Genomic DNA, 20,447 nt, shown 5'->3' with positions numbered 1-20,447 from the left:
ACTCTGGCATGTGCCTCCTCCGGTGATAAAGTTTCTTTCCGTGATGGAGGTTGGACTGCTAGTGTCCTCAGCGTTGCTCATTTTGGAACAGACCGACTTTTCGCGCACATCCGCCGAGCTCTTTCCCCGTCGTCAGTCGAGGCTGAAGCAATTCCAGGATCTTGACGAGCTAGTGTCGAAACAGTAACGAAAGTGATTTCACTTTGGTTACTGTTTCCTTGCTTCCATGATCTTCCAGTGTGTCGCGGCGCACCTCCTTCAGGCTGGCACCGGCAGGTGCTTGGGGTGGACGTACACCTGACACTGACCAAGAAGCACTGCCTTCTCACCATCAGGACCGTCCACGTCGGTTTATTTTCCTTCGGCGGTGAGAGCTTTCACCTTTTCGTACTCGTCGCCGTGATCATGCACAAATAACTGAATTTCCTTCGCAGCTCCTAGCGGTCTGTCTACCGGCAAACGGGCCTTACATCTGGCTTCTGCGGAAGTTTTCGTGACCACAGACTACGCCGGTAACATGCCTGAGTGAATGATGGGCTGGTAAAGACCAAGAGCGGCTGAGTTCGTGCCACCACTATTCCCACCATTCCTTAAGCTGTAGCGAGCTACCTCCCAGGTGACCGGACACCAGACAGTTGGTCACAAACGACAAGGAGGGAAGGCGAGTGTGAACTGCTTCTCTATAGGCGCCAAGCCAAGTCCGTTCGTCGTCCCTCAGATTCTCTCAGTCGTCGATTCAGGAAGTGTCTTTCCGACTCTCTCACAATCATGAGGCCACCTTCGCCCTTGGGACAATTCCTTACCGTGCTTTCTCCGTTCCCACGGCCGGGTTGTCCTCATTCCGCCGTTTTGCCGGCCCATTTCGCGCGCATGCACCCTCCACCTCGATGGCCAATTCGAGGGCATCTACTCCTTCGCGTCCCGCGCGCTTCGTTGCACTGCTCGCTTCCCGATGGTTCATCTCCTGGTCAGCTTGGCTGTCGCCGTTCACTTGTGTCTTCCTCGGCGGCCTCGCCTTGTCCTCCGTGTTCTTCGCCCGCTTCTTCGTCTTCAGGAAAGACATCCGAACACCTCGGTGTTTTCTACTCAAAGACACACGAGTACATTCGCTTTACTCTGGATTTTCCACGCAAGTCGGTAAAGTCTTCCGCATCATCACCTGAGTCATGCGCAAGTGAGACTAGGAACAGCACTGAGCGCGTCCTGTTTGGCGTCATTGGCGTCAGTGCGCATGCTGCCGAAGAGTTAGGAGAGGTCGTCTATGTCGAGTTTCCTCGTCACCTGGCGCAAGCGGGCAAAGGAGACACTGCGCCCCAGGTCAGCAAAGGAAGGGAAGATGAACACGAAGACGCGTGGGTGAAGAAAGGGACTCCTATCTGCTCTCTGGAGAGTGTCAAGAGTGTGGCGGAAGTTTACAGCCCTATGGACGGTTTTGTGGTAGAAGTCAACGGAAAGGTCATGGAACAACCAGGCCTCGTTTTCCAAGACCCTGAGGGACACGGCTGGCTTATGAAGCTTCAGCTGACTCAAGAGGGAGAAGCAGAAGAAGGAAGCGAGGAAGAACGAGCGAGAGCAGCGCTGGCCAAGGTGACAAAGAGACTCATGGACGCAGAACGATACGCCACGTTCGTTGAAAGAGAAAAGAGCGCAAGTGCGTTTGAAGACTCCAACCAGTAACTTGTCAGGAAGACAGCAACGATAGGGCACCGAACTCGGCTGCGGTCGATACTTTTTTCCCGCCTTAACATCCTCTAACTTTGTCTCTCTTGGGGAACCCTCTACCCATCTTAACCAGATGTGGGGCTTCTTTGCGAAGTCGACTACCGCCTACTCTGAATTGAGGTCGCGAAGAAACACCGACACTTTCATGAAATGTTTTCCCGCACGCGCTCGCCTGGAACCTGCAAATCTGCAAAGGCACGTGCCTGCTTTAGGAAATGCTTTTGGCTCAACCTGGTGTATCTGTCCCTTCTCGTTTCTCTCGCTTCGCGCATCCGCTGTTGAGTGTCGCTTTTGCCTCACGTGCGCGCGTGCAAGCATACCGATATTCCCATGTTTCCTACCTCGATTCACGTAGGCGCTGTCTCTGTCTGCGTCTAAGTGGGATATGTGTACTGTCGGATAGACTATTATGGACGCGTTTTTCTTACTCGAGGGGCCCTTGGGGGAGGTATGGTGTTTTCTGGCGAATTCGAAGGTGAGGTAGACTTCTAACCTCAAGGCATTCTTCTCGCCGTTCCTTACCGACAGGCCACAGTCTTTTCAGCATTTCCCTTGCATCTTTGGCAATTGCGCGAGCCGTGCAACGGTGTGGCAGACTCCATTCGCGTCTGAGATAACTGCAAACTGTCTGGGAACGCCGCACATGCTGGCGGCAATGTGCTTACCTCTGGCTCCTGTACCTTTGTGACAACCTGTCTGCGGAACACAAAAGTGGATTCCATGTCTCGTACGTCGAAAACAAGGCGCGCTCGAGACTTTGTTCTGTGAGGCAGGCGCCCGTTCGCGGCGCCTCTTCAAAGTGCAACTGTGGAGGCACCGCGACGTGCGTCTTATACCGACGAGACCCGCCAGACAAACCGGCCGTCAGGAATGGCCCTAGCAAAAAGCACGAGTCTTGAGTTCCACATTCCTCCATGCATCTGGGGATGCCTGTACTCCTGCCTGCTTGCCCATCTCTTGAAGTGTTTTCCATCTAGCTGCAAGTGTTCATCTCGGCTTTTCCTTCTTCTCCCCCTATGTATTTATGCGAATATATCTGTACGGTGCTTCCTCCGTTGCTAGCGTCCAGCAGGCGTCCCTCTCTCTTTTCTCCCGCCGCCCATTTTTCACGCTTTAGCACTTCCTCTGTGGGCAACTACGTTGATCGCATCTTAGCAGGAAGCAAAACGCATCCACGGGTGCGCGGGGGGGAGAGGGGTTAGCAGCTGCATACATTTGTGTCACGCAGTCCCGGGAGCAAACTACGTGACACATCTGTGGCACCGATATGGTGGCCATGCCTGTCATTTTAGCTCCGGGAGCGTTTTGCCTCCACGCCGCCAGTTGCCGGACACTCGCCGCGCTGTATAGACTTCTGTCGCTTCTCTGGGCCACGGCTCCTAACGTGTACGGTTGAGTGTGTGTGTGTTATTTGCCTGAGCAGCTGTTTTTCTTTTGTGAGGTTTTGTAAATCATGCATGGCTCTACCACATTGCTGTTCAACAGGTCGTCTGCTCGTTTCGTCACCCACTGAGGAATAAAAGCACGAGTCCACAGGCATTGACAAGGCGGAGGCTGTAGATTGGTCTCTGATTCCGCAGGTTGATGTTTTGGCCCCACAAGCCTGCACATTCCGCAGGCTACGCCTGCATATCACGACGTCCGTGCTACCGTGGTGTCTTTTGTATTTCTCTCGTTCCCGCATAGCGAGAAAAGCTACCAGAGGAGAGCTGTGGTGGTCCTGAACTAACTCTTGCTGCTACGAGTGGAGCATCCTCCAGGCCGAAAACGTATGCCAACAAAATGGCCAAATGTATCTCGCCGTTCTAGTTCTCGCCGTCTCGAGCGTTGCTTCAGCTACAACTTTACTTTTGATTGGCCACCATCACGCGCTGCCTCTCCCTCTATGCTTCTCCTTGTCCTGTCACTGGTTTGTCCCCTCCGTCTTCCTGCTGTTCGTCCTGCTCCTCTTTTTGGTTCGTTTTCTCTTTGGCATCTTCCTGTTCGATCGTCTCTTCTCCCGCATCGTCTTGGCCGTCCGGTCTCTCTTCCTCGCATTCATCCTCCCCGTGTGTTTCTTCTGCATGCACGCGACGGACCTTAGCTGTGAACCTTCTGCCGTCGAAGACCGTCTCGGCCACAACTGTCCCCTCGTTCCCTGGTTCGTCTCTTTCGGCCAGTGCGCTGGGGGCTCTCGAACGGCTAGGCGGTGTCCCAGGTGTATAGCATTGCCGGACTGGCAGGGCGTTCGGGAAATGAAAGAAGGCGCTAAAAATCTCCCTCTGAGGCCCGCCAGAGACGCGCTGCTCACCTTCACGTCCTGGTGCATCACGGGCGCGTGGTCCGCAGTCAGAAAGGGGACTGCCCAATGCATTGGCCCCATCGCTGTCTCTCCCGGTTTCGTCTTGATTGGCGTTTGCCTGTCCGAGGCTTTCTCGTTCAGAGACGTGGCGAGTCGACACTGGCGAATGAAGCAGGCTGATGTGCGCCGTCTGCGGGGGGAAGCAGCTGCTGGGCATCTGCAGCCTCCTGGTCCGCCGGCTGAACCCGTCGTTCCTCGCGAGGCTCTCGGAAGGCTCCGTTGGAGGGTCGGACAGGGGACGCCGCTCAGGCGCTGTCTCAGACGTCGTGTGAGAGCGGTACGAAGGCGATTGGATCGGGAAACCGGGAGCAGAGCCCGCCTGTAGACACGGGGAGGCCGCATCTGAGGAGTACAGACCACCCAGACAAGATTCCGGAGGCGCTGCATCCGAGTTGGGCGACTCCGGTACCCTTGGTAACCGCTCATGCTGATCCCCTGAAGAAGACGCGGGCGAAGGAGACGAAGCGGCAATTGACAAACGAGGCGATTCCGTCAGGTCTGCCTCTCGCTCTCGGTACGGCGATAGTGGGGTTTGTGCTCCGAATTCTCGGGGCGATCCTTTCCTTGCGCTTTCCGTGCCTTCTTCTTCGCCGCCGCGCCCCTCAACAGAGCTGGTCTGCTCGTTGTCTCCTCTTCGATCTGTCCTTTCTTCTTCAGTCTCTTCGTTTCTCGACTCCTCGTTCTCATCTTCCTGCCCGCGGGCCACGCTCGCGCCACCCAACGGCGCTGGCGCTACACACAGCGGCTCGTGGCGGGGGAACGGTTTCGGCGCGGTCCCCGCGGCCTCTGCGCCTAAAAGTGGTGTCGGCGACCGAATCGTCGAGGAAGGAAGAGCGACGGAGTCTCGATTCTCTGCAGGGGAGGACTTGCCTCCTGCCTGGGGATCGGTCCCACACTCAGTCGCGTCTCGTTCCCTTTCCGGGACAGGGAGATATCGTTCGCCGTTGCGAGATCCAGGTCGACTTGCTGCCGTGTCCCGGGCCTCTGACGTTATCTCTGCTTCACCTGATGTGATTCGTGGACGAGGCAAAGTGCATGGCGACGCCGCGACGAACCGTCCCCCGTCCTGAGGCGCCACCTCGGCCGGCGACTCCTCGTTCGTCGCCAAGGGCGACGGAGGGGAGGATTCCGACGCGCTCGCTTTCGCTCCGTCTTCTCGCTCTGCGTCGGGTCCTTGCTGAGGCCGCTGCAGCGCGATCCGGGGCCGGCCAGAGGGCCTGGGCAGCGGCAAACCGAAGGCTGTTGGAAGCTGCGGCGCGACTCCGGGCAACGGACTGGAAAAGGGGCGCGGAGACAGCGGACGAGCAGCGGGGGGACTTGCGCCGATGAAGCCTCTCGCCCCTGCCGAAAACGGAGGTCTCAAGGGCGTGCGTCGTGCCAAGGCCAGGTTCTGGAAGCTTGCCGGGAGCGTCACGAAAGGACGCCCATCTCTCCCTTCCTTCTCGTCTGCAACGGCGCTGGCGGTCTGCGCGCCACCTTCGCTGCACGTTCCCTCTTCGGCCTCGTCCACTGCCGTCTCCGCTTTGCTCTCGTCCGCCGGCTCCGTCGCCTGTAGCTCAGCGTCCAAGTCGCCAGGAACGAAGGCGGCGATCGGGCCAGTGTCCCCTTGACGGGCACGCGAACACAGTGTGAGGTTCTCAGACAAGTGCTGCATCTTCGCCGCCCGATCTTCGCCCTCGTAGGAACTGAGGACTGACTCTCCAGCACTGGCGAGGCGGCTACGGTCGCCGCTTGACAGGGTCTCTCGTGGCCACACGCCTGGATGCCACGCCGTGGGCGTCACCGGGCGACTGCCAGGCCTTCGTTGAGACGCGTCGGACAACTCCGTCGCTGCCGCCGGGGACGCGCTTGCCTCGGGGTGTTGCGCATCTTCTGTTTGGTCGGGACCAGGCTGCGACTGCGGCAGAGCAGAAGCGGGCGCATCCTCTTGACCTCCGGCGCTCTCAGAAGCCGCGTCGATGTGAGTCGGAAGGTTCGCGGTACTGCGTCTGGACAGGGCTGGTGCTCCGCCCGCCCCGCCCTCAAGTTCCGTGGCCCGTGTAAGCAGTGGGAGCGGTGCCGGTGGAGGGGTTGGAGACGGCGTCGTTTCCGATGGCCCAGCGGAACTGCAGTTTATCCCGTCTTCGCGTTTTGCTCCTTCGCTGTGGTTCGAGGCAGGTCGAGACCTCTCCAGCGCTTCCGTCGGGCGGGGAGCCGTCTCTCGAGTGAGGCGCGGTGGCTTCGCGCTTGAGTCTTCAGACGAGTGTCGCGAGTCCTGGAGAGTGCTGGCGCAACGCCGTCCCTCTCGAACCCCGTTGTCGCCTTGGTCGTCTCCGCGTTCTTGGCCCAAGCTCTCGATGCGCTCAAAGAGCTCTGCGAGGTTCTCTGTTGAGCCATGGCGAGAGGAGCGTGGAGACTCTCTGCGCTGTTCGCACGGCGAAGTGTCCGAAGGAGCACTGTTTTGCGTCTCGAAGGCTGGTGACCTCAGCGGCACGCCGCTCCTCTCTTCGCTGGCGCTGTCTCCTCTGGCAGGCGCACGCCCCTCATCTGCATTCGCTTCACTTGCGGGTTCGAGACGCTCGCCATCCACACTCCGAGACGTTTCCCCGACGCCAAATTCCTCACGTCTTTCCTCTCGAACTTGTTCGGGCTCCAACTTTCTGTCAGGTCTGCTTCCTTCCTGCGCTTCTGAACTGCCCTCCAGGTCGTCTCTTCCGCCGACCTCTTCTTTTCTTGCGCGGCTTCGTTTGTTGTCGTCTTCATCAGTGACAGACGGCGCCATCTCCTCCTCTCCTGAATGTCCGACAGCGGCATGCGGACTTCGTCCCTCTCGCTCTCTCTCTCCTTTTTGTTCCTCTTCGTGATCTGCAACGACTTCGCTGGCCAATGCCGGGTGGGCTCGCGGACCCGTTTCTTCGAGCCCTCTGTCTTCGTCTCCTTTTTCTTCTCTTTCGAGAGCTTGTCCCTCCTCCTGGCCTCTCCCTGAGTCCGCTGCGTCCGTTCCCTTGTCCCCACCGTTCTTCTCTTCTGGTGTCGCTTGTGGCCCCTCTGCTTGTTCCACTTCCTCCCCTGTCTCCTGCGTGGCCACTTTTCGCGAGGCGGCGCTATCCGCCTGCGGCGCGTCGGCTGTCTCCGCTCCCAGGGCGTTCGTTCCAGGCTCATCGCGGCTCCTCGCTGCCTCCTCAGATTTTGACGGTTTCGCAGGCAGTGTCGGCCCGGACGCACGTTTCCTGAAGCCCGAGTCGCGACTTCTGTTCTCACGAGGCGCGTCCGTTTTCCGCCGCATTTGGGTCGTGCTTGCGGCCAGAGGTTTCGGGGGGATCTCTCGAGTCTCCGTGGTGGAGCCCCCGGCTGCCGGCGCGCGCTCGCCTGCTCGTTTCTTCGACAGTTGCACAAACACTTTCTCCTTTCCTCGCGACCGCGGGAGGAACAGCCCTCTGTGCGATCTGGCGTAGGCGCTTCCACTGCGCGGGGCTCGACGAGAGCCGTGCGTTCCGCCTCCCGGCGTCGAAGCCGCAGACACTCCGTCCCGGCCTTCTCCGTCGATGCTCGGCTTCGTGTCTGCTTGCTGCCTAGGGGAACAGCTGCCTGGCGAATGCAAGAAACTGACGCTGCCACAGTGCGAGCTGCCGCTTCCTGAAAGCGCTGGAGTCTGCGAAAACGAGGTCGCCCTGGACAGGTGCGAACAGACGCCCGGTGCGGCGGGTCGGTAGGCTGCAGAAGCGGAGAGTGTTTTGCGGGTCAGTCGGCGAGGCAGGCGCAGCGTTCAGCAGAGAGAAAGCACCAAACAGCCAGAGGACAAGGCGGTGGGAAATGCAGGAACGCGTATACGCAGAGAGAAACGGACACAGAAGGGAAAACGGTCGAGAGCAAAGCAGCTGCAAACGAGGAAGCGTCGAGAAGGCAAGCACGATGCAGGCGCACGAACATGCGTGACGAACTGCAAGGAGACGAGAAAGTAGAGTTGGCGGGCCAGACAACATCGAGGGACGACGTGAACCCCGGTTGCTTCGGGTCTAGCCAGGGGGTTAAACGCTCTGTCGCTCCGCCTTGACGATGGCCACGCGTTCACCCGAATGACTTCTGATGCGTTTGTGTTACATAAAGGAGACGCACGCATCTTGCATTTCTCTTTGCTTGCTTTCTTTTCTCCTTGACACTTTCTGGCCTTTCTGGTGATGCAGTGTCCTCCCGTTCTCATGCCGTTGCGTGCAGCTTCTTAGGATTCCTACCTGCAGGATCAAGAGCGGGGGTGGCTAGAAGACACATTTTCTCGGAGAGACACGGCGCCCCAGAGCCATCGCCTCTTTTCCTTCTTTGTTTGTTCAGTGCATGAATCGTCCGTTCCCGAAGTTCGCCAATACTCAACGGCCGGTCTGCGATCCACGCATCGCTACTTGCCCCATCGGTCCCTAGCCCACAGTGATCGTCTTCGCTGTCGTCTTCTCCGCGTCCATGCGTCGGCAACCCCCCTTCAGGCGACGACCCACACTCCCCCCGGGGTGCTCCACCGCCTGGCTGTAGCCCCTCTCCCGAGTCGGCTGCATGCGACTGGGAAGGGTCTGAGACTCGGGGTTCGCCTCCCACGTCCCCCCGACACTTGGGCGCTCCGCGCATTCCTCCCCCTTTGCGTCGGATGCCTTCCTCGCTTCCCACAGGCCGAGGCGGATCACTGGAGCCTCCAGTTCGGAACTCTTCTCGTGGGTCGATGCTGACTGGCGGGCTGCGACTGCCCCCATATCCAGAGAGTGCGGCGGGTCCCCCCGAGTTTCCCGAGGCGCCAGGGTGGCCGGGGAGCGGGGCACAAGAAGCACCACTTCCCTTGAAAGACGCGGTACCACCAACCTGTGAATTTGAAGCGGTGGGAGTGGTGCACATGGTTCTTCGGCTTGGCGTACCAATGGGATGTCCTGTCCCGGTGCCTGGGGGCCTAAACGTGCTGGGAGACAGAAGGCGAGGCTCCGGCGATGGCGAAGCGAATCCCTGACCCCTGGAGCCTCCTGGAGCCCAGTTCCCGCTGTGCGGAGCGCCGGGCAAGGGTGGAGGGCCAGGCGCTGTAGGAGAGTCGACGTCGTTGGAGACTTCGGGTGGGGCGGGGGACCGCGCCGCGGCGAGCAGGTTGCCTTGGTTCGCCAAGATAAACTTTTCGAGATACCAAAGGAGAGGGAGAATGTTTCTTGTTTCTCCACTGCCGCAGGATCCTTGAGAAGACGCCCCGTCGGGCGCCCCGTGGGAGCAATCGCGACGGGCGGTTGGCGATGCACCGCGAGAGCCTGCGACTCCAGTCTGTCTACTGGCGACGGCGGCGCATTCCTCTGCTGTCCCCGGAGGTGGAGGCTCGTCACAGCAGACAGGGCCTTTCCAGATCTGGCCAACGAGGGTTGTGGCTTCGGTTAGAATCTCGTGCGTTTGGGCGAGGCAGTGAAGTTGGTGCTGAACGAGGGCATTTTTACCGGCTGTCGCGAACAGCATTTTCGAGATTTGAGCAGCCTCGTCACGCAGCGACGCGTCTGTTACCTGCAGAGCAATCGCCTCGTGCTGAGCATGTTGCTGAATGTGCGACTCGAGCTCCCGTGTTTTCGCTTCCACTGCCTCCAACTCAAAGTTCAAGGTGTTCACGTAGGTCATGATGCTGTAATTCCGTTCCTCGAGCTGCGAGAAAATGGCCACGATCTCTTCTGGGTCTGTACAGACACAGCCCAAGGCCCTCGCAGGCCGGTGCCGCATCTCTTATGGAGCAGCACGTCCAGCAAGGATGAGGCATCTTGCTGGTAAACGTCGTGGAGGCGGGGATGGTGTCGCAGCCAACGAATCCGTCAACGATACCAAGCAAGATACGGACACACGATGCCACCACAAAACCGCCGGTCATGAACAGACAGGAACGTACAGCGACTGGCTAGTTGAATCCAAGAGGCAGACAGAGTGTTTGTATGTTTCTGCCCGGTTGAATAGCGACGTGGAGCATCCGGCCGGGTTCTGAAAAGTTACAGTCCGAGCACTGAAGACATTTCTACGCAACAAGTTTAGATACCGAACTGCCACATAGATAGGAAAGAGAGATATGGTGCAGCGGCAGTGATCAGATACGTCACATCGTCAGGGGCAACGGAAAGTTCCCGGTCGATCTCGGATTCATCACGCAGCCATCGAGCGATCTGGCTTGATATCTATGGGCGACAACTCAATTTCAGGAGCAGCATGTTCCTCTGCTTGTTCAAGGGATTCCACTGACTCCGGCGGAGCACCCTTGAGGCCCTTACCCGATATGCCCGTCGATGTTTTAATGCTTTCCATAGCTCGCTCAAAAACGGCAATTTTCGTCCGGTGTTGTTTGATGCTATGACGCTGAACAGCGTTGAGAAGAGCTGTTTTCAAGATTAGTTTCATGAGACCCTCTGGGTTGAAATTTTGCTCTTCTTCAGCGACATTATACGGACTTCCCTTCATCTGTGCGCGCAGGTTGGAAGATTCTCTGTGTGCTCGGATGTCAAACTCCTTGATCAGACGATCCTAGAAAAGGACACGACTCGTACACCCGATGGGCCACTGCTGGGTACTGACGGTAGCGCGGTCTCGGGGTGAAAAGGGGATCTACAGCGTTCGGCCAAAGAAGTTCATGAGGGCACCTCACCGACCGCCGCGCGAGTGAAGCGCGAAACAATTTTGGCGTCTGCAAATGCATAGTGATGGCGTCCCGCTGGCGGGGCAGTAGCATGCACCGGAGCAGCAGAAGAAACTGTTCTGGAAAGCGTATTGGTGAGGTTCACGGAACACCGGGCGCATAAAAACCCAAACGGAATTAGTCACCTGGAACACAAGGATGCTTACCGCCGAGAAAGCGATGGCAATGTCACACTGAGAAAAGGTACTGCAGTGAACCGGAAGTACACGAGCAAAATGTAGTTGTCTTGGGGCTGTCTATAAAACCATTGAGTATAGCGTTCGGCAGGAACAACAGAAAAAAGAGCAAACTTTACTTGGTTATCCCTGTCCACGGCCTTTTTTTAATGCTTGCACGCATATTCGCGTCGTCAACTCCTTGCCAACACGGAGACAAGGGCTATTTGCCCTCACCCTCGGGGTTTAAATATACTTCGTGTACAGTCTGTTTTCTGGGTTGGGGTGTATTGGAAGCTTATCTATAGATATGTGCCACTGGTCGTGCTCCTTTGCCCTTTGGAGTAACTAGAAGCCAAATGAGTTTCGCCCCTCGTTCCCACCGGCCGACTCTAGTTAGGAGGCTGTTCTGCTTTTTCCTTGATTGGTTACCTGCGCCCGTAGTTCCTTCTGCATTACCAGGCACTTTTCCTTGAATTCTTCTCTCTCTTGGTCTTGAGCCTTTGCTAACTCTTCCATGCGTTTCGTTGTCTGATGTTCCCATTCTTGCATCTGTGCGACTTTCTCTTTCACTTCGTTCAACTGATCAGCTTGGTCAGACAATTCGCGCGACACTTGTCTATATACCTTCTCCATAGACAGGCGGTCCTTGCGATGTTTATCGATGGTCGCTTTCACTTTGTTAATCTCATCGTTGGCAGAGTTGAATTTGACGAGCGCCTGGGCAACCCTGTTCTCAAGTTGTGTAAGATTCTGTTCTGCCTTGCGAGCGTCTGCCATACCGTCCGCCTTATTGAACGAGTACCGTAGTCGCTTGTCGTTGAACTCATGCTGCGCCTTCCTCGAATTCTCCCCGAGGTCATGCAGTTTTCGTTTTTCCATCTCGAGGCGCCTTGTCGTTCTTTCGATCTCTGCTTGTAACCGGGCAACACGTTCATCCAGATACGTGGTATGAACTCTTCCACTACCCCCCAGGGGCCCAGCCGCTGGGCTGCTAAATCGATTTCCTCCATTGGCGGTTGGTGGAGACTGACGTGGAGATGTCGACATTTTCCCTCTAATGAAGAGATGCTAAAACCGCGCCCCTAAAGTCAACAAAAGAAACAACCTCCCGCTGCGTTAACGAAACCTCTGACAGGGTGGGGCCGGGGGGCATCGGGGGAAAAGAAGTTGCCTTCATATTCTATAAACGGTGGTTAGGTTCTCCATAAAGGAGACGCTTTACGCCTCACATCTATCACTGAGCACAGGGTCAGGAAACGAAGGCGCAGAAGGGCTCATCCACAAGTTTAACGTTTTGGGGCCTTGGCTAGCAAACGTAGGAAAGCTTTGCTTTTCGCGTCCCAGAGAAACGTGAAAGACGAAAAGCCGGTGACACACTCATGGTGTTTCTACTCCCACTCCCTCTAAGAGTCTTAATTAGGATCGACAAGCCATATCAGGTAGGAATCCGCCCCCCAGGCAGGTAAAGGTGACCTCGTTGAAGAAAGCCGCAAATTAGCGATGGAGCCTCGACACCACAGTTTCTGAAGAATTGGAGGAAACATTAAGGCGGGCTGCCGAGTTGGGGCCAGCCGAGGGGCGATTAATCAGGGCTTCTGATTTGCGCTTTAGAAAAAGTGCTTGCTGCTCGCCTGGCACAACAGACAGGTCAGGAACGATGTGTGGGTTATCGCCACAGTTCGGTATCGTCACTTTCCAAAGTGAAAGGCAGGAAAATGCCGGCAGCATGCGTTAGCACGAACGGGGCTTTCTACTAGAAATTGCCCCAGAAGCGCGCGCGAAACCAACAATGCAATATTATTTCTTTGATGTGGGGAATAGGCCCCCGTGCGACAGAAGGCCCAAAGGTTCCAAGACTCCAAGTTCTATTTGTCGCCCTTTTGCTGCTAGTGGGTAAATCAATGGAAGAGAGGACCTTATGCCGCCTGTATTGCTTTGGTCAACTACATGAAAGCTGTTGCACACCCGATGCAGTTTGATGACAGGTGAGGTGTGCTTTGTTTGCACTTCTATGATATCTATCGCTGCGTCACGCCGACAGGAACATGCCGCCGGTGATTCCTGCTGGTACTGTCAGGAACCTCCATAGTTGCTTATCTGGGAGGGAAGCACTGACGAACACAACTAGGAAAAATCCACGAATGACGAAAACGTCGGGTGCGGAAAGAACTAACACTTTCCTGTTCCGCGGGGGGCATAGCGCTATGCGACTCGCTCTTGTGTGTGTCAGCTGTCACAGAGTCGCAGTTACGACGATTAACGCCCAGAGATACCACAACTGAAAGTCGTTTAGGTTAGCAAGCGGATCGCCGAGATTACGCCAGTTCATCTCACCATGTTGCCACGCTCTGATCCACTGCCTTTTGCTTTTTTCTCACGATCTCGCGCAGGAAGTCTAATTCTATCCTTTTCTTTTGTAGATCAAATCCCAATGGTGTTGCCATTGCCGCGACTTTCTGAACGACAGTGCCTGTATTGCTACGCTGAGAGACCCGTTCACAAGGTTGTGCAGACCCCCAGAGGCCTTCAACCCATGGCTATTTTCTATCAGCATCTGTGATTAACAAGAAAGCAGCTGTGGACATAGAAACGATTGGATGCGACGTATTTTTGCAACCACAGAAACAGTGATGTGGAAAACCACCTTACTGAGGTGGCGAGGATAGTGGAATGAGCGCTTGTACGCAACGTCCTTGAACGTTCCACAAGTAGCGGTATAGGGCGATTTTGGACACTCACTTGTCCGCAGGCTTGGAAGTAACGCCATACTGTAACGCGAGAGAAGTGTGCTCGTCAGGCAGCTGCCCTTCAACACTATGGTGCTGCAACGGCAGTGGCGACGGCACCCAAGTCGCAGGAAGCGTTCACGAATACAGGGAACCTCTACTACAATCATTAAGAGTCACAAGAGCGTACTCAACTTAAGAGGGAATGAGGAGTTCCACTGAGAGTTACACAGCACTTCTTACAGTAACGCTCGTTCAGCGTACTGCCGGGCTCCTCCTGGACTGTCTGCCTAAGCGAACCCCCCTGTCTCCACTTCCGGGGGAATGGAAGATGTTCTGGGGAGAGCGACTTTGTGACTTGGTCAAGCACCCGTCCTATTACTGAAGCAAGTGAAAAGAAGCAGAGAAGCTATTAGACACTGTCTATTGTGATTGGCCTTCGTCGAGCACTCGTGCTCAGAGGAGAAGCCAAGAACTCATAGGAGCGTTCGCGTCTCCTCAACACTTCGGCAGACTGCTATATCGTACACGGTTTACCCTAACCACGATGAATCGTGAAACACCAAGATTGTGTTTTTCCCTCGATGGTAGTATTAGGCCGAGCACTGAGGCGCGACCTACTCGGAAAACACGAACGCAGCATTTATGGAATCTTCATCTGAACCAGTTGACAACTCTTTGAACCAATTGATGTTGGTGCGTAGGCCGTTCCCCGAAGGATTTTTTCCATACAGACTTGAGCGACTGCTGGCTGCCGCATATCCTGCATGTATACCATGGATCTATGGCTTAGACACGGGCACACGCACATCTCCTTGCAACGCATGCTATTTTCTTCGCTAGTTTCCCTCATCGTCTGCGGCAAAATCTGAGCCGTTCTTGTCACTTGTGTTTACCGCTGTCACCTGTTGCAAGAAGTCAATGCAGTAGTCTAGCTACACGGGGGGCCTTTGGGACTTCAATTACTAGTCCACAATGAAACATTCTTTGTTCTCGTAGTATGTGAATCTACGTTCGTTGGGTGTGGTTGTTGGAGCTTTTTGATCAGGGGAGAGATGTAGATGGTGCACCAACTCCCACGAAACTCGGTCGTCCACATGTCCACACGGGAGCCAGCGCTGCTGCTTCAGACACAGCCGTCCCCATATCTCGTCAAAAGCGCGGCTACGACAGTAGTTGCAACGATGCCACAATTGCTGATACTCCCAATCGTCCCTATGGCAGGTCCGCCAATCGGACCCGGCGCGGATAGCGAACGCTGCGCAAGGTGCACGGACCGGGCAAAGAGCGGCGTCGCGATATGTGCGCTTCTGCACCACACGGAAAGTGGCCCGAAGGAGTACTTTCTGCCGGGGGACCAGAAAACGCATGATTTATCGAATTCTTCTGAGATAACGGGGGAAGTGAGCAGTCCCTCTGTTATATGATGGTCGCACACCGGCGCAACCGGTTCCCTCTGTTAGGGGGGTACGCGACAGTCGCCCGGCGCCGGTACCAGAACCTACACAACATCCAGCCCTTCGGCTACTATCTTTTACCTTGCACTTTTCTAGTCTCCGGCTAGCTGCTCCTTTCCCCTGAATCGGTTACGCTTCTGAAACAAAACAGCGACAGGCTTCAGTGCACCCTTCCGTTCGTATGCCTGGAGACTGCAAGGAAATGAAGACGGCGTATTCAGATCGCCACCAGGTGGTGGCACAGTTTACACTGCTGGGCGATTTCCTTGGTTAAATATCCAGCAGATCCATGCAATCGTGAGCAGAAAACGGCCTAGGTTAACTTGGGTTTACAAGTGTGGTGCTCTGCGTCTTCCATTCCGTACTGCGGTTGCGGTCGTTCATAACGCAGCAGGGCATACGCGACCAGCCTCGCCTAGTTCGGGATTACACGGTTCATATATTTGTTTTGACGTTCTCTGCAAATGTCGCTCCTAAAACCAGAAATTGTGACTACATTCCCTTCCAAAGGCAGTCTCTGTCTCTCGTGGGGGTCAGGCACGATTGTGTCGGCGTAACTCCATTTCGAGCATGCAAGGAAGTTTCTCCAATGCCATTTTTCCAACGGCGCTCTGAGATCGACATCGTTACTCCTTCTTTCGCACACAGGACACACGTAGAGTCTCTTCATCCAGTACTAATTTTTTTACTTCCCAGTCTCCGCTTCCTTGAAGCTGGTACGTATTTACACACATAATCACCGGTTTTGGAGATGCCACAGGTTGACGGAGCCTTGCATCGAGAAGTGTAGTCTGGCCATTGTGTCGACATCTGCAAGAGACAACAGACTAAACTATTAAAATGAAGGCGTCTTTGGCTGTACGTCTTGTAGCGCCATACTGTGTCGCTGTCACTTGTTAACCTTAACCTCAAGTATACGCTCATTCGCGTTTCTATCGCGAACCCAAAACCGTGCCTAAGGTAAGGTGGGTCACTTCGCTTACTGCTGACCAAGCAAGCGTACACCCGTACTTTTGCCCCCAGGTTTTCTTCCCCACGCGTTCCCTCCCGCATTTTTTTCTACAGCAATGAAGCTCCCAGGCACTTCTTGCATCGGAGCTGACTCTTCTCCCGCTGACTTGCTTCTTCATCGTGCTGCCTTGCTCGTTTTCAGATGCATCTACACTCGCACCGTTTGCTTTGTATTTGCATGCTTATTTTTGTGCTACTGCCAACGCCGCGCCCCCTCATTCCTGGTGGCGTCCACTGGTGTCTTCAAACAAAAACATAGAGAGGAGGTACTGTTCCCAAGACGGCTCTTTGAGAGGGGAATGGATGATGACGGCGAAGACGAGGAGCCGTCACATATCAGTCAATTTAAGAGCCGATGGCTGGAAGGCGTGGAATCGCGAGGGCCTCCTCCCAGTCCGCGTTATTTACCGCTACACGAACTTGATCATGATGACGAAGTGCTGTTCGCGCGAGGGAGGCCCGCTACTCCTCTAAGGAGTGGCACAGGCGGTGTCGTTGGCGGAAGCTTTGTTCGAGGCATCTCATCACGACGGGGACGGTCTCGACTTCGTTCACAGCCGCCATTAGGAAACACAAGCAAACGCCAGGACGGCGTCGTGGGCGGGTCTGCAAGACGTGGCGGGGGAGCAGATTTTGGAGGCGTTCTGGGTCCTCCTGACGATGATTTGTTTGGAGTGGAGGGTGCCGCCGACCGTCGCGGTGAGTTTGGAAAACGAACGTCTGCCAAATCGGGCAGCCCAGGGTTGGTAGGTGGGGATATAAAATACAACCCAGGCATTGCAGACGCTGAGGCATTCCAGCAGAGGCTATTTCAACAACAGCTGCGAAATCTTCCTCCTTGGGACCCCGAAGAGCCCACTGAGAGCTCTTCACATACACCCCTCCCTCTTGATGAGATGCCACCAACGCAGCCGCAAGGGCATGTACGCCAGATTCCTCAGCCAATATTTCTTGTTCCTGCTCAGTACGCAGCAGTCCAGCCTCTTGTAAGGGATGCAAGCAAGGAAAAGGGAAGACGGTGGCGTGGGACACAAAGGCGCGGACGGGAAACAAGCGGAAAAAAGCAAAGAAGAGAACGCCAAGAGGTTATAACGTGAAGATCACAAGACATGACTGAACACTCCCAAAGACAGAGAAACTCTGTCAGTGGAGCCGATACGAAGAAGGCAAATACCTCGACACACCGACGCACTGATGCGTCGTAAGAAGGGGCAAGGCAACAACAACCACAGTGAATTCGTGTGTTTCATGTGAAAGGGAATTTGTAAGAGAACTTCCCTAGTCCCACGGGTCTTGGCTCATCAGTACGTCACGCATCTCCACTCGTTTGCGCTAATTCGTCCTGCAAAAACAGAGGACGAGGGCAAAGACGTTCGGTGTCGGATGTTTGCCTTACCAAAGTGACGGCTACGGTCACCGTGGGGTACGGGGCGCACTGTAGATCCTTCCGTGTCCAATCTTTTCCGATTTATATGCGTCACGTCTACATTTGAGCTTAACAGTCTACTCGTCATTCGGGCCGCAGAAAACGCTCGCCCCCACAAGGATCTCCGCTTCAATTCTCGCTTCGTTTGCTTCGCTTGTACGCTCCCGTGTTGCCCTCGAAAACGGTGCCAGTCATGTCCTCTCCAGCTGTTCGTTTTTCACCACCATTAGCAGCTGTGACCAATGCTGTGCTTTTCCCTCGCCGTCACGCTGTCACACTAACTATCACTACCGTCTGCCCGCCTTCCCTCGCTTTCCCGTTTACCTGGCTCGCTCAGGAGGCACAGCCAAGAACCGCCCTTGGGGTAAATGTGCTTCTCGCCATGCCTCCACTCATCCTATTGGCGCTCGCAGCCGCGTCCTCTGTGCGCGCAATCCAAATCGTGATGACGGAAGACAGGCATACCGGCGGAGCAAGTGACGAGGAAGGAGATTCAGAGGACGAAACCGACGAGCGCGGGCGCCCCAAAGAATCCGAAATCCAGGAGGTGGGCGGCCGTCTTGCAGGTTTGTTATCAAGAGCTTGGCGACCGAGGCGAAACGCTAAAAGGAGACGTGTGAGAAGAAAAAAGGAACGGAGGCGTCAGCGGAGGGCAATACGAACGCTACCGCCGCCCCACCTGTCGAGAGCAAAGTCCACAGGCTTTCAGCATCCAGCACTGGAAAGCAAGACGGACCAAGCTAATATTCCCACTCCAGGAACAGTTCAGAGGCCGTAGCTTGCACGTTTCTACCAGCCTCCTCTCTCTCAAGTGTATTAGTGGTCCGTGCCTTCTTGTGATTTTTCGATTTGTTCAAGTACGTCACGTTGGAAAGGTGAAACCGTAGGTTGCTTGTTCTTCGCGGCAGCTAGGCAACACCTGTGCCATCGGGGCCTCCCTCTGGTTTTGCCGCGCTGCCGCTACACAGGCATTACAAAGCGCAGACACTTCCACCACTTTCTTGTGTGTTCACATTTCGCACGGAAAGGGGGAGGCGTCGTCCTACCAAGGGAATTATCTGTTGGGGGTACATATATCCACATGTACCCGCGTGGAACTCTGGATGGCATCTGTGAGCGTCCATCTTCCGCTTCGGTCGGAGCGAGAAGATGCCTCTCTCAGCCCCGCTTATCTGGCGTGAACTTGACCAGTGACAGTCGTGGATCATTTCAGCGACCTCGCGGCAAACGTCGGGGAATGCATTTTTTCTGATTTGGGGTGCTTGACAAGCTCTCGCGCGTTTCTTGCTTCCTCTGTTTTCACATGTTTTAGGACGGTATGGATCCCGCGGTGTTGATTGAGAGGATAGGACGCTTCTGACTAAGCGGATTATTCCTGTTCTCTTTTCGCTGGTATGAGGCGCTATTTTAGCTACTCGGTGCTGTCTTGCTTCCGAGGCTGAAAGTGCTGAACACGACACACTGGATAATTAGAGGAGCATCCCCTCAAAAGCAGATAACGCAAAGCCTTTGCCTTGGAAACAAACGTGCTCGTTTTCCCGCTTTCGTATTCCATTTGAAATGTGACAGTGTCCGCCTCGCAGTATGTTGCAGCGTACTCTCTGGGACGGCAAGCGAATCTGTCAGATTGGCATACACAGCTACATTGGCTACAACTAACTTTGATTCACACCATCCCGCTGAGATACACACGTTCCCACGAAAGGAATCGGCCAGAGGGACCAGCCGAAGGAATCTTTCTGTTCCCGGACGCGTCACCCTTCTCGACTTTTTCTAACGTGCGGTACAGATGCGGTAACCATACAACAGTTTAGATACCGCTGATATCCCGAGCGCTTCATTGATCGCAAAGAAAAAGCAGTGTTTTTTTTGTCGGCGCGTTACGGGCACAGTAGAAACGCGGCAGCGAAGACAGCTAAAAAGTTGAAGTTGAGCGGGCAAGACCACAAGGTAGAATCACGGGGAGGGGAAGAAGAAAAGTTGAGAAAAGAAAATGGGGATTGAGATCTGTCTTCCTATCGAGGTGGCGAGATCCACGAGAAAAGACGGTTTCCAGTATGCGCTGAAATCGGGTTTAGTTGTATAGGGTGCCCGCGGGGAAACAGCCCTGACGGTCCTCACCCATGTCTCCAGTGGTCGGCTCGAATGCCACAGTTTTTGGAAGGAGTCCAGTTAGGGAAACATTTATGATCTGTTTACGGTTACGGCTCAGAAGCCGAGCAGGCGATGGCATGAACCATCGGAATTATCGAATGTGTACAGCGGCGGATCTCGGAGTCGGACATACGTTGCCTGGGGACACAAGAGAAAGATTCTGCTCTCCCCTCTACCCTACATGACGAAATGCCTGATCACTATCACGCCATTAATATGCTTCCAAACCGTGTGCATTCCGTCATGTTTTCCGCAACAAAAAGACGTTTCTACGAGCGCTGACGGGAGACGCGAACTCGCGACGGGTGAGCAAGCATCGAGTCGCCTGCTTTTCGTTGACTGGCCAAGTCGCATGCATGCAGCCGTTCGCTCTCAGAAGATGAGGCCCTCAAGCGCGTGTGCCTCATGCAGGCGATGATCGCTTGAAAAACTGCTGTTGACTCGGACTAACCTGTCTGCCAGAAAGAGGACGAATGGGGTTTTCTCCCCGTACGGAATTGCAAGGAGAGACGGTCGTGTTAACGAGCTCGGTTTCCTTCGAACTGAAAACGCATTTTGTTATACTTCCCCACACGCGAGATCGGGAGACACCATCAAGAGCGGCCGCTGTCATCGGTTACGCGTGGTCTTCTTTCCCCGTCTCTCTGATTTCCCCGCCTAAAATACACAGACCGCTTTTCACCGCCCTATCCCTGTGCCTCTCGGTTCGCTTTTTGCCGAACTGTCTTTCTTCGGGGGGCGGTGGAAGGTTTCATGCGTAGAACGGCTACTTTTCGACACCGTCGGCT

At 55.3% G+C, this 20,447-nt stretch overlaps 2 protein-coding genes across 2 annotated transcripts; one reads left to right on the top strand and one right to left on the bottom strand.

Moving 5' to 3' along the window:
- Positions 1–768: 768 nt before the first annotated feature.
- Positions 769–1,677, top strand: NCLIV_021960 (Glycine cleavage system H protein, mitochondrial (Precursor), related; the record flags this gene model as incomplete). Its single annotated transcript, XM_003882390.1, has 1 exon — positions 769–1,677. The coding sequence occupies one exon, from the start codon at positions 769–771 to the stop codon at positions 1,675–1,677; it is 909 nt and encodes a 302-aa protein (XP_003882439.1).
- Positions 1,678–3,605: 1,928 nt separating this feature from the next.
- On the bottom strand, positions 3,606–11,764 carry NCLIV_021950 (conserved hypothetical protein; the record flags this gene model as incomplete). Its single annotated transcript, XM_003882389.1, has 4 exons — positions 3,606–7,630; positions 8,275–9,726; positions 10,306–10,555; positions 11,315–11,764. The coding sequence occupies 4 exons, from the start codon at positions 11,762–11,764 to the stop codon at positions 3,606–3,608; spliced, it is 6,177 nt and encodes a 2,058-aa protein (XP_003882438.1).
- Positions 11,765–20,447: the final 8,683 nt, after the last annotated feature.

This window comes from Neospora caninum, chromosome VIIa (assembly GCF_000208865.1).
Source record: "Neospora caninum Liverpool complete genome, chromosome VIIa".
NCBI classification, from domain to species: Eukaryota; Apicomplexa; class Conoidasida; order Eucoccidiorida; family Sarcocystidae; genus Neospora; species Neospora caninum.
The sequence above is the reverse complement of the archived record's forward strand: the minus strand, read 5'-3'. Positions and strand labels throughout refer to the sequence as shown.